This window comes from Gambusia affinis, linkage group LG03 (genome assembly GCF_019740435.1).
Source record: "Gambusia affinis linkage group LG03, SWU_Gaff_1.0, whole genome shotgun sequence".
In the NCBI taxonomy this organism is placed as follows: Eukaryota; Metazoa; Chordata; class Actinopteri; order Cyprinodontiformes; family Poeciliidae; genus Gambusia; species Gambusia affinis.
Window position 1 is genome coordinate 25,889,270 of NC_057870.1, and position 13,584 is coordinate 25,902,853.

Sequence of the window (13,584 nt, forward strand, 5' to 3'; positions counted from 1 at the left end):
GCGTCTAGTGTAACATTTGATACAGTAAAGCTGCTTTACAGGAACTGGTTGCAGCCGCTCAGCTCCAATCAAAGTAGCTCCTAATCCTTCAGCACAACATGACATTTTGTGCAGCTATATGGTCCCAAATTCCTGGGAACAGTTTGAGGATGTCACCTTCTTGTTCCAGGATGACCATAAATATATGGGACAGATAACATGAAATAATCTGTCTTGGCCTGCAGGGAGTCCTGTCCTCAACCCAACAGAACATTTGTTGTCCAAATGTGATAAAACATCATTATTTTCTGTCATTGCTAATAAAATATGTTAAGAACCCATGCTAAGCTGCTGGTTGCATTATCTAATGTATTCTTATAAATACATGTTTTCTCTTTTTTTCAGTGCGCTGTATCCTCGGTGTCAACTTTGTCATGAGGTCAGGTGAGGATTTAGGGAGCAGTGCCAGGTTCAATGTCCTGGCCTGTGTCATGAGTATCGTTATTCTGGGTGGAGGGATCTTTGTCTTGCTCTCTGCCCGCTCCAAGTGGTTCGCCATCAAGTCCAAAACCAAAGGTGGGGGTTATCAGAAATTGAACATGAACGATGACAGACCACCGCAGCCCACCACCTCCTCCTTTGGGGAATACAGCGACAGAATCACTGAGTGTGAGAACGATGAGGAGTACGACGACGAGGACATCGTGTACATGAGTAAAGACGGAGTCGTGTATCGGAAATTTAAGTACGGCCTTCTGGATGATGATGATGTTGAGCTGGAATATGACGATGAGAGCTACTCATACAGATGAAGCACAAACATTCAAAAATAGCTGTGCAAAAATGTTATTCACACCTATTTTTGGTACCATTTTACAATAAGACAGCCTTAATAAATTAATTATTAAGAAGTAATAGCATTTCATTAGTAACGCTATGAACACTATAAAGCAATAATAGAGAATTATTGTGTATTATTTTAAAAAAATGACAGACATTAAAGGCGGAAAGTGCCTTGCTAAATAATTATTCTATGAATCTATGAGAAGTTTCATTTATAACAGCTTATTATTATTTATGAAGCCTTAACAGTCTAATTAATGACACAATTAAATAATTATTTTAGGGCAGTCTTATTTTAAAGTGGTAGATTTTGCTTATGATTATGTTTGTGAAGATGTTTCTTGTTTAATAACTGACCTAACCGATACATCAATGTAATTAAGTCAAATGATTTTTCTCTGTGATCTTTACTAAGATTATTAGCACATTTTATGGTGGCAGCAGGGTAATATCTTTTTATTCATTGAAAGATGATGACTAAAACTGTAATTTTTGCCTTTAAAATTCAGAAGTCTTTTCCACATGTTTCCTGTCATGTTTGTATTTTTAAGTTTTTTGTTTATATCAGGTCCCTAAAGTCTGGGCCTCATTTTAAAGTCTCAGGTTGTGACTAGTCAGTGTGACAGTAGGGAGACGGTGGGGTTCACTCATCTGTCAGACTTGTTTACTGTGAAAACACCAAGCTGGATGTAAATGGTGATGGCTGCTTCTGGTAACAGAAACTAAGTCGTACCTAACAACAGTCATGACTAATAAAATATGTTGGTTTTTCCTATTTCCTCTCTTTTTCTAACAAAAACATTAGCATTAACATTTTAGATTTATTTTATAAGGAATACAAATTTCTTCTGTGGATTTTTATCTTATGCCATTGATCAAATTTTCTCGACGAGAAGACTGGGCACAGGAGAGCCCTCTTGTCCTGCAGGGACACACCCAGCGGGATACACCACGGATTTATTCATGATAACAGGATTTCTGCTGTTTGGAGCTTGCGGATACCTGGTTTATCGGCAAATTTGTGACAGACTTGGCCAAACTAGCGAACACTCAGACTGATGGTGTGGACAGGAACACAAGTTGGATGTGAGCTTGTTGGGCTGAGACTCGCAACCCAGCTGAGGATGCTAAAACTCACTAACAGGATGGAATCGGATCTTGGAGAAGTTGCTAGTTTCGGCTCAGAGGAACGACCAAACTAATTTGGATAATTGTGAACTGAGATGTATCGGAGACTTTAGGGAAGATTTAAATTTATAATCTACCCGACCTAAGACATTCTGTATCTGAATTGGCTTTTCCAGTGTTGCCTTGGAAGGGCTGCACATTTCCAGTCTCCTTGAAGACATGGAAACATAACGCTCCTTCCCATCTCATCCCCTCCTGTTATCCATGCAGCTGTGGAGCTGAGCGCTCCCAAGGACATCATGCCTTGATAACACCATCTTATCGGACTTTGCCGGGAGGCTGAGCTACGTGGTTTCATGGCCCTGTGAGGTCACCACCTTCACTCAAGTCTTTGTTTTGTCCTTTGTTTTGTCTGAATGTTGCCATGTGCCCTAATGTGTCCTTTCCTCTTATTTTATTTTGTTAGAAACTACGGAGTACTCACTTTTAACCCATGAAAGGAATTAGAAAATGTGCTATATGTCCTCACTGATCACAACATTTTCTGCCAACATGCAGTGTTATTTTCCAGCTCAGGACTCAGATTGCTTGGTAGTTTTACACACAGTAAATTAGGAAACATATTCAAGTAGAATATAAGATAGTAGCTTCTTAAATGTCTGTGAATATCATTTGAGATACCAGACACCTCCCTGTAGGGTCAAACTGCATGTAAACTGTTTTAAGTTATGAATAAATGCTTAGAAGATTACAGAGACTTCCTGTTTGGTTGGATGTTTTAAGAAAAGTCAAGTCCAGATCTCAGTAAAGAAATGTATTTTGTTGTGGGTGAATAAAGATTTTTTTTCTGTCTTATATTTTACATATATTTAAATATTCAATAATAAGACAGGAGATGGGGAGAGAAAGAGTGGAGGAAGGTTGTAACAAAGATTAAGTATATGTGATCTGGTTTCTCTACTATACCAGCTGCCCCAGTAGAAAGCTGTCGGGCAACTGGCTCTGTGTGCAGGGAAGTCAGACTAAAGTCAAAGTTCTGAAAATCAACTGTGATAGCAAGCAGCTCATCTGCTTTTAGCTGTAACAATCCAGCTCAGTTTTTATTTAACTGTGACCTCGGAGGAGCAGTCTGGCATGTGACCCTGAGACGTTTGGATCTTTTAAAGGCTATTCCCACAGAAACCTTTTCCCTGCTTTGTTTAGGCTACAAAGTAAACTGACTGATAAATAACTTGAGCTGTAGCTGGAAGACTTTTTCCCCAACAGTTATAGTTTTTTGGAAGCTAGTTTATACTACTGTGAACTTAGCTACAAGAGAAAAACTAGCATTGGTGGTTAATTGCATAACACATTTTGCTAAATATGTCTGCTCAGAATATAACACCAACTCTATCTTCACTAAGATTTAAGGGATATTTCCTTCCATCAAGGAAGTTCTTCTCATACGTCACTCCCCTTTTATTTATTAGCATTTTAAGATATACCAGTCACCACTAGCAATTAATTGTCATTAATTGCTAGCATGACGGGAAATTAAAACAGAAAGGATTGAGCCTTTCAGTCAGAGTCAGTAGCCCTAACCTTTGCAGGAACTCTAGAAAATTGTTACAACAGATGATATGATAGACATTGGATTAGTTGAATTAAATGTTCAACCTTGATTAAAACAATATAAAAACAACAATAAAAAGCAATCACACTCTTTTGGTTAATATTTTCTGAAGAAAGAAGAACACAGTAAAAAGAAAATCCTCATTTAAGGGCTTCAAACACATCCCCACAAAATATCATAAAATTGAAATATTTATAAATGGGAAATAGTTTATCTGTTGTATAACTTTGACATACAGTTATGTAAAAGAAATGTATGTTCATAAACATAAGGCTTTTGCTGTACGCACACATCAGATACAGTCTAATCATCAACAACTGTTTGACTATAACTAATAAAAAGGAAAAAATGCTTGGTGATTCAAACGTTGTGTTTTTTTCCCCCCCAAGTGGTTCATCACATTAATCAGCTTCGTGAAACCAAGACCTTTGTATCAAAGGTCAACACATTCAAATCCTGCAGCGGTATCTTAAAATTTCTCCAACAGAAACTCTGCAGCAGACGGCGTTGAAAGGATGAAATAGTAGAACGCACAGTATGCCTGAGATACTGAGACAAGACCAAGAACCCCAAATCCCTCTGCAGTCTGAGAGCGTTAGAACCAGCCTGATGAAGACTGTTCTTTATTAGCCTCAAAGAATATATGCCACAAAGATAGATTAACATAATACAATAGATAGTCTCTGCCAGCTGTCAGTGACCGTTGATGATGCTCTGAGACGTGGACGCAGCAGATGAGGAAGAGACCGGAGACGAGTTGGTCGCACTGGTGAAGAAGTTGTCTTCTTTCAGTTTGTTGTGCTCTGGGAGCTCCAGCTTAACCTTGGCCTCCTCGATGTCACTGTTGATGACAGCTATGATTCACTTGTGAATGACGTCATTCGTTCCTTTGTGAGTGACGTCATCCGTTCCTTTGTGAGTGACGTCATCCGTTCCCTTGTGAGTGACATCATCCGTTCCCTTGTGAATGACGTCATCCGTTGCCTTGTGAGTGACATCATCCGTTCCCTTGTGAATGACGTCATCCGTTCCCTTGTGAGTGACGTAATTAATCCCTTGTGAGTGACGTCATCCGTTCCTTTGTGAGTGACGTCATCCGTTCCCTTGTGAGTGACGTCATCCATTCTCTTGTGAATGGTGTCATTCCTTCCCTTGTGAATGACATCATCCGTTCCCTTGTGAATGACATCATCCGTTCCCTTGTGAATGACGTCATCCGTTCCCTTGTGAATGACGTCATCCGTTCCCTTGTGAATGGTGTCATTCCTTCCTTTGTGAATGACATCATCCGTTCCCTTGTGAATGACGTCATCCGTTCCCTTGTGAGTGACGTAATTCGTTCCCTTGTGAGTGACGTCATCCGTTCCTTTGTGAGTGACGTCATCCGTTCCCTTGTGAGTGACGTCATCCGTTCCCTTGTGAATGGTGTCATTCCTTCCCTTGTGAATGACGTCATCCGTTCCCTTGTGAATGACGTCATCCGTTCCCTTGTGAATGGTGTCATTCCTTACCTTGTGAATGACGTCATCCGTTCCCTTGTGAATGACGTCATCCGTTCCCTTGTGAGTGACGTCATCCGTTCCTTTGTGAGTGACGTCATCCGTTCCCTTGTGAGTGACGTCGTCCGTTCCCATGTGAGTGACGTCATTCGTTCCCTTGTGAGTGACGTCATCCGTTCCTTTGTGATTGACGTCATCCGTTCCCTTGTGAGTGACGTCATCCGTTCCCTTGTGAATGGTGTCATTCCTTCCTTTGTGAATGACATCATCCGTTCCCTTGTGAATGACGTCATCCGTTCCCTTGTGAGTGACATCATCCGTTCCTTTGTGAGTGACGTCATCCGTTCCTTTGTGAGTGACGTCATCCGTTCCCTTGTGAGTGACGTCATCCGTTCCCTTGTGAATGGTGTCATTCCTTCCTTTGTGAATGACATCATCCGTTCCCTTGTGAATGACGTCATCCGTTCCCTTGTGAGTGACGTAATTCGTTCCCTTGTGAGTGACGTCATCCGTTCCTTTGTGAGTGACGTCATCCGTTCCCTTGTGAGTGACGTCATCCGTTCCCTTGTGAGTGACGTCATCCGTTCCCTTGTGAATGGTGTCATTCCTTCCTTTGTGAATGACATCATCCGTTCCCTTGTGAATGACGTCATCCGTTCCCTTGTGAGTGACGTAATTCGTTCCCTTGTGAGTGACGTCATCCGTTCCTTTGTGAGTGACGTCATCCGTTCCCTTGTGAGTGACGTCATCCGTTCCCTTGTGAATGGTGTCATTCCTTCCCTTGTGAATGACGTCATCCGTTCCCTTGTGAATGACGTCATCCGTTCCCTTGTGAATGGTGTTCCCTTACCTTGTGAGTGACGTCATCCGTTCCTTTGTGAGTGACGTCATCCGTTCCCTTGTGAGTGACGTCGTCCGTTCCCTTGTGAGTGACTTCATTCGTTCCCTTGTGAGTGACGTCATCCGTTCCTTTGTGAGTGACGTCATCCGTTCCCTTGTGAGTGACGTCATCCGTTCCCTTGTGAATGGTGTCATTCCTTCCTTTGTGAATGACATCATCCGTTCCCTTGTGAATGACGTCATCCGTTCCCTTGTGAGTGACATCATCCGTTCCTTTGTGAGTGACGTCATCCGTTCCTTTGTGAGTGACGTCGTCCGTTCCCTTGTGAGTGACGTCATCCGTTCCCTTGTGAATGGTGTCATTCCTTCCTTTGTGAATGACATCATCCGTTCCCTTGTGAATGACATCATCCGTTCCCTTGTGAATGACGTCATCCGTTCCCTTGTGAGTGACGTAATTCGTTCCCTTGTGAGTGACGTCATCTGTTCCTTTGTGAGTGACGTCATCCATTCCCTTGTGAATGGTGTCATTCCTTCCCTTGTGAATGACGTCATCCGTTCCCTTGTGAATGACATCATCCGTTCCCTTGTGAATGGTGTCATTCCTTACCTTGTGAATGACGTCATCCGTTCCCTTGTGAATGACGTCATCCGTTCCCTTGTGAGTGACGTCATCCGTTCCTTTGTGAGTGACGTCATCCGTTCCCTTGTGAGTGACATCATCCGTTCCCTTGTGAATGACGTCATCCGTTCCCTTGTGAGTGACGTAATCCGTTCCCTTGTGAGTGACGTCATCCGTTCCCTTGTGAGTGACGTCATCAGTTCCCTTGTGAGCGACGTCATCAGTTCCCTTGTGAATGGTCTCATTCCTTCCCTTGTGAATGGTGTCATTCTTTCCCTTGTGAATGACATCATCCGTTCCCTTGTGAGTGACGTCGTCCGTTCCCTTGTGAGTGACGTCATTCGTTCCCTTGTGAGTGACATCAACCGTTCCCTTGTGAATGACGTAATTCGTTCCCTTGTGAGTGACGTCATCCGTTCCTTTGTGAGTGACGTCATCCGTTCCCTTGTGAGTGACGTCATCCATTCCCTTGTGAATGGTGTCATTCCTTCCCTTGTGAATGACGTCATCCGTTCCCTTGTGAATGGTGTCATTCCTTACCTTGTGAATGACGTCATCCGTTCCCTTGTGAATGACGTCATCCGTTCCATTGTGAGTGACGTCATCCGTTCCTTTGTGAGTGACGTCATCCGTTCCCTTGTGAGTGACATCATCCGTTCCCTTGTGAATGACGTCATCCGTTCCCTTGTGAGTGACGTAATCCGTTCCCTTGTGAGTGACGTCATCCGTTCCTTTGTGAGTGACGTCATCCGTTCCCTTGTGAGTGACGTCATCAGTTCCCTTGTGAATGGTGTCATTCCTTCCCTTGTGAATGACGTCATCCGTTCCCTTGTGAATGACGTCACCCGTTCCCTTGTGAATGACGTCATTCCTTCCCTTGTGAATGACGTCATCCGTTCCCTTGTGAGTGACGTCATCCGTTCCTTTGTGAGTGACGTCATCCGTTCCCCTGTGAGTGACGTCATCTGTTCCCTTGTGAATGACGTCATCCGTTCCCTTGTGAATGACGTCATTCCTTCCCTTGTGAATGACATCATCCGTTCCCTTGTGAGTGACGTCGTCCGTTCCCTTGTGAGTGACGTCATTCGTTCCCTTGTGAGTGACGTCATCCGTTCCTTTGTGAGTGACGTCATCCGTTCCCTTGTGAGTGACGTCATCCGTTCCCTTGTGAATGGTGTCATTCCTTACCTTGTGAATGACGTCATCCGTTCCCTTGTGAATGACGTCATCCGTTCCCTTGTGAGTGACGTCATCCGTTCCTTTGTGAGTGACGTCATCCGTTCCCTTGTGAGTGACGTCGTCCGTTCCCTTGTGAGTGACGTCATTCGTTCCCTTGTGAGTCACGTCATCCGTTCCTTTGTGAATGACGTCATCCGTTCCCTTGTGAGTCACGTCATCCGTTCCCTTGTGAATGACGTCATCCGTTCCCTTGTGAGTGACGTAATTCGTTCCCTTGTGAGTGACGTCATCCGTTCCCTTGTGAATGGTGTCATTCCTTCCCTTGTGAATGACGTCATCCGTTCCCCTGTGAGTGACGTCATCCGTTCCCCTGTGAATGACGTCATCCGTTCCCTTGTGAATGACGTCATCCGTTCCCTTGTGAATGACGTCATTCCTTCCCTTGTGAATGACGTCATTCCGTACCCTTGTGAATGACGTCATCCGTTCCCTTGTGAATGACGTCGTTCCTTCCCTTGTGAATGACGTCATCCGTTCCCTTGTGAATGACGTCATCCGTTCCCCAGTGAATGACATCATCCCTTCCCTTGTGAATGACATCATCTGTTCCCTTGTGAATGACTTCATTCCTTCCCTTGTGAATGACGTCATCCGTTCCCTTGTGAATGACGTCATCCGTTCCCTTGTGAGTGACGTCATCCGTTCCCTTGTGAATGGTGTCATTCCTTCCTTTGTGAATGACATCATCCGTTCCCTTGTGAATGACGTCATCCGTTCCCTTGTGAGTGACGTAATTCGTTCCCTTGTGAATGACGTCATCCGTTCCCTTGTGAATGACGTCATTCCATCCCTTGTGAATGACGTCATTCCTTCCCTTGTGAATGACGTCATTACTTCACTTGTGAATGACGTGCGTCTCCTAGGACCCCAAAGACATATAAATGAATTTCAAAAGCAGATAATTTGCCAAAATTTATTGAAATGCTTAATCAATCACAATTCCATCTGGAGTTTTCCTTTTAGCACAGCAAAACGACCCTGATGTGTGATGCTGTGAACACATATCTGCCCAAATCAGTGCAGACAGAGAAAACTTGAGTAACTTCATCTTCTGGAGCCATGTTAGGTCAAATGCACAGGGATTTTGTTTCTGTTCTCATCTAAAAATATTGTTACCCAGGGATGATTAATGGTTTCAACTGAATAAAACACACATACCACCAGGATACCAAACAGGTTTAAAATTACTTCAATTAAATATTTTGTTTTGTGATTAAAACAAAATTAATTTAAAAACAATAATAAAAAGAAACCAGGTGCTTTTGGTTAATGCATCATATTTTATAATGTAAGAAGACAACATTTATGACAGGATAATAATTTCAGGCCTAGGAAAGGCTTTAATGAATTACATAGACCTAAAAAATTACAGATGCAGGTTTCCAGCAATAACAACAGGCTTTACAGAGAATGTAAAGACTTCACATCCACAATTTCCTGTCATCTCAAATTTAAAAGAAACAGTAAAAAGAAAATACTCCTTCCTTTTAACACATTCACAAAAACATAAAACTGAAATATTTTTAAATGGGCAGCAGTTTGTCTGTTTCCATCTTTCACATACAATTATGTAAAAAAATAATTTGTGTTCATAAACTTGTAAGGCTTTTGCTGTATATACACATTAAATACAAATATTTTTTTATTCTAATCATTCATAAATGTTTGACTATACCTAATAAAAAGGAACAAAAAAAAAATGCTTAGTCATTCAAGCTTAGTGTTTCCCCCCCCCAAATCGTTCATCACCTTAATCAGCTTGGCTGATAAAACCAAGACCTTGATATCAAGGATCAACACATTCAAATCCTGCAGTTGTAGGAGATAAATAGCACTTTCTTGCAGGATACTACGCCTTTGTGTATTCTGCTTTTTATACCACAAATCTGGCCAAATGTAGGATTTCAGACAGATAGGATAACAGCTCCAACAGAAACTCTGCAGCAAACGGTGTTGACAGGATTAAATATTAAAACATATCAAGAAAGTTATATAAATTGCAACTTAATTCTAGTTTTGATAGTGATGGATTACACAATGTTATCTTTTATGAACAATGATGCTGCAATGCTGACTTAGGTATATGAAGATAATGAATTATCACTTTTTGAGTTTATGGTTCATTTAAATCATTGTTTACACTAAGCTAAAAAAAAAACATCTGATCAGTGATTTTTATCTGTCCTCTACTAAAAGATTCAAAATATACAGAAGAACCAGATAATAATGCAAGAATGTATACAGTTCAGGCTGTGTGCAGTTAAACAACAGATGTCAGAAAACAGCGTTTTAACACAGAACCATGTGAAAAGAAACAGAGGTTGACTGTTTATGTGACAGCCGATAGATTTTATAATAACGATGTACATGTGAACAGAAACGTGCTCAGGGCACAAAGCGCTGCCGTCTCTGCCAGCTGTCAGTGACCGTTGATGATGCACTGAGACGTGGACGCAGCGGATGAGGAAGAGACCGGAGACGAGTTGGTCGCGCTGGTGAAGAAGTTGTCTTCTTTCAGTTTGCTGTGCTCTGGGAGCTCCAGCTTAACCTTGGCCTCCTCGATGTCACTGTTGATGGCCGCTATGAGATCCTCTGTCAGCAAGGATAAAAAGGCAGCAGGCAGTTTGTGCGTCAGGAGATAAATAGCACAAGAAAGGGGAAGAAACTGTGTTTGATTCGTTTCTTTTACTAAAGTACAAATGCATGAATTTCATATTCCAGTTTCTAAAAACGCAGATGACAGCATACCGAGTGAGGGAAAGCTCTTCTCTGAGCGGATGTAGCCCACCAGAACGACACTCAGAGTCTGTCCATAAAAGTCTTCTTTGAATTTGTGAATGACGTGCGTCTCCTAAAACCCCAAAGACATTTACATAAATTTTAAAAGCAGATAATTTGCCAAAATTTATTGAAATGCTTAATCAATCACAATTCCATCTGGAGTTTTCCTTTTAGCACAGCAAAACGACCCTGATGTGTGATGCTGTGAACACATATCTGCCCAAATCAGTGCAGACAGAGAAAAACTTGAGTAACTTCATCTTGTTAGGTCAAATGTACAGGGATTTTGTTTCTGTTCTCATCTAAAAATCTTGTTACCCAGGGATGATTAATGGTTTCAACTGAATAAAACACACATACCACCAGGATACCAAACGGGTTTAAAATTACTTCAATTAAATATTGGGCTGTAATTAAAACAAAATTAAGGTTTAAAGTGAGGATGAGTTTTATGACTGAAATACAAGCCACCCAACTTGAGCTTACCATGGACTTCTTTGTGTTTTTGTAGTAAGGGTTCCAGCCGATGCTCATCACCATTTTGTAAACGTCACCATTCCCGATACAACCCCAGCCATAATAGATTCCTGTGCTGATATCTGCCGGAAGATTGTCCACCACCGAATCCGGGAAGTTGGCTGTAAATCCCAACATAAGAGACAGAAGAAGAAAAGAGGAATAAAAACCAGAGAAACAGGCAAAAGTAAGTAAGAAGATAAATGTTATAGGATGTAAGTGGCTGAATTAGTAATTTTTAGAAGGGAACAACTAATTTATTATATTATGGTTTTTTCCCTTTCTATATGATACAAATAAAGTTGATCAAAAAAGACTATATTTGCAACTCTGCTTAGGTTTATTTAGTTTGGTTGATTTATTCTGACCTTGACAATGCAGCACCAGATAAAACAAATTAATGGCCAAGTCACACAGCATATCTGAATTTGGATGATTTTGTTGTTTAATTATTTGTGTAATAATTATAAATTAACTTCCATTAACTATGTTATCTGAAATTTTGATTAAATTAAACCTGCTCTGTTTGTTAAAATGAAAAAGTTCATGTCTGTTGGAGAAAGTTTGAAAAAATTACTTTTCACAAAACTTGAACTGGCTTATTATTTAACTATAAAACCAGTCACACATAATGTTACTGTATATACTTACAAATAAAAGGAATGATCTTTTAGTTTCTTTAATTAACGATGTATTCAAAACTACTACCTCGGTAACGTTAATTATTTTTTACATTTGATATTGAACATATTTTAGCTGCAAGTATTTTGTATGACCATATTGTTTGGGGACAATTGTTAAATTCTGAATCATGTTTTGAAATGACAGATGTTAAACAATGCAGACTTGTTCGGTTCGCTGGCATTATTGACTCCTCCTGATAAAAATGGATACGATGGATAAAATAAAAGTTATAAGAAGAAAAGTGTCTCTGCTATCAACCCAAGGAACTCCATATACATTTCTTTATTTCTCATGGGTTGGTCTGTGTCCGTCTGCTCAATTCCTCTATTTATGTCAGGTTACATAAAACACGACTTTACATTTTGGACAGAATTACAAGGACATGCTGAGTCAACAGCTGCACTCTTAGCATCAGTCAAGTTCCGTTACGCAACTCACATGCCTACGTAAAAAGATTAGATCCGTTTACGTACAAATGTATAACGATTTGTGCGAATAACGCTCACGTAAAGCATAAATTACTGATTCGGTGACGTACAAAACCACTTAGATGGACTGGTTACGTTAAGATCCAGCCTCTGCGTAATTCCGAGAATCAGTAAAGAATCTGTTGTCATAGACTTTACGTTATTTACGTAGACAGTTATGTATCATATTATCTAACTCAGTTTGGTGCCTGTTCCTTGTCTCACCCGTAGGGATTCCTAGTTCTTTGCTTCCTCTTCCAAATCCTCGAACGACCTCTCCTCGGCAGAAGTACGGGAGGCTCTTCATGTTTTGTATCCCGGGAACAGCTCCGTTAGACGGGGCTACAGAATGACCTCGAACACGGCACAAGGAAGTGAGCCTGGCTGTTCAACTGGAACGGTTTTAACGGCTATCACACTACTATGAGAAAACCGGTGTATATTTATTTTGAAGTTAAGCTCCAGTGCCCGAGTCTGAGTGTATGGTCAGCTTTTCCTACCAAGGTGCCTCCCGCAAGCTGGCTAAAGTTGAACCTCAGTCACTAAGCAGAGATGATGATGAAAGTTCACCAGCTATGCTAGCAGTGCTAACTACCTTCATCAGCCACTAACAGATCCTGAAGAGAGTGAAACCATGGATAAATTAAAGACAACTGTTTCTATAGCAACCCGGAGGATGACAGTACTTGTTTCTGAACGGCTGCTACGTGGTGTGGTGATGAAGATCAAGCTTAGAAAACGCCGGTTACGTTTATAGCATGTGTTTAAACCCTCTGCGTCACGTACGCTCTGCGTGATGTCATTGACCGCGTGACCACAGGAGTGCCATGGTGCGTTTAGGTACTGTGGGAAATGATAAGAAAAAAGAATAATTTATGTTATTGTTTCCATACCGGTCGAACGTGAGTCTTGCTGAGATGTACAAATTACTTAGTAGGACATGTAGCTATTTCGATTCGAGTTTTCCACCTTGGTGTGTTGTTGCATCGTGTGCTGTTAATTCTATGTTGCATTGTGTTTTTGTGTATGATGTAAAGCACTTTGAAATGCCTTGCTGCTAAAATGTGCTATACAAATAAAATTTGATGTGATTTTGATCATTTTGTGGCAGTATGCCCTGTGGGCTCTGAACGCACCACACAAGTGCCTGACTTTAATTGGTTGTGGCGCTGTTTGTATATACAGTAATCCCTCGTTTATCGCGGGGGTTACGTTCCGAAAATGACCCGCGATAAGTGAAATCCGCGAAATAGAAAACTTTTTATTTTTTTTTTTTACAATTAGCAACTATTACATGTACTGTATACAAATACAGTGACTCACGTGTAGGCCGTTTCACTGCTCTTCAGACTGGGCCGCTGCATCCTGACTGCG

At 41.3% G+C, this 13,584-nt stretch overlaps 2 protein-coding genes across 2 annotated transcripts in view; one reads left to right on the top strand and one right to left on the bottom strand.

The window, feature by feature from the left end:
- Nucleotides 1–2,780, top strand: part of pcsk5b (proprotein convertase subtilisin/kexin type 5b) — a 93,113-nt gene extending 90,333 nt beyond the window's left edge. The window contains exon 37 of the mRNA XM_044112605.1: nt 385–2,780. Within this exon, the coding sequence (XP_043968540.1) occupies nt 385–791 (407 nt within the window). The 3' untranslated portion in view covers nt 792–2,780. The remainder of the gene's footprint in view (nt 1–384) is intronic.
- A 6,242-nt stretch (nt 2,781–9,022) lies between these two features.
- rfk (riboflavin kinase) lies at nt 9,023–13,017 on the bottom strand. The gene is made up of 4 exons (XM_044112606.1): nt 12,436–13,017; nt 11,030–11,181; nt 10,511–10,613; nt 9,023–10,354 (listed from the first exon to the last, which is right to left on the bottom strand). Exons 1-4 carry the CDS (start codon nt 12,515–12,517, stop codon nt 10,182–10,184), a joined length of 510 nt encoding a protein of 169 aa, XP_043968541.1. The 5' UTR covers nt 12,518–13,017; the 3' UTR covers nt 9,023–10,181.
- Between the last annotated feature and the right edge of the window lie 567 nt (nt 13,018–13,584).

Bases quoted from the DNA above. Each gene is read 5' to 3' on its own strand.
- rfk (XM_044112606.1), bottom strand. From the start codon at position 12,517: ATGAAGAGCCTCCCGTACTTCTGCCGAGGAGAGGTCGTTCGAGGATTT. The intron at 11,182-12,435 runs GTGAGACAAGGA...TGGGATTTACAG, and splicing joins AGAACTAGGAATCCCTACGG to CCAACTTCCCGGATTCGGTG. The intron at 10,355-10,510 runs GTATGCTGTCAT...CCTTGCTGACAG, and splicing joins GAAGAGCTTTCCCTCACTCG to AGGATCTCATAGCGGCCATC.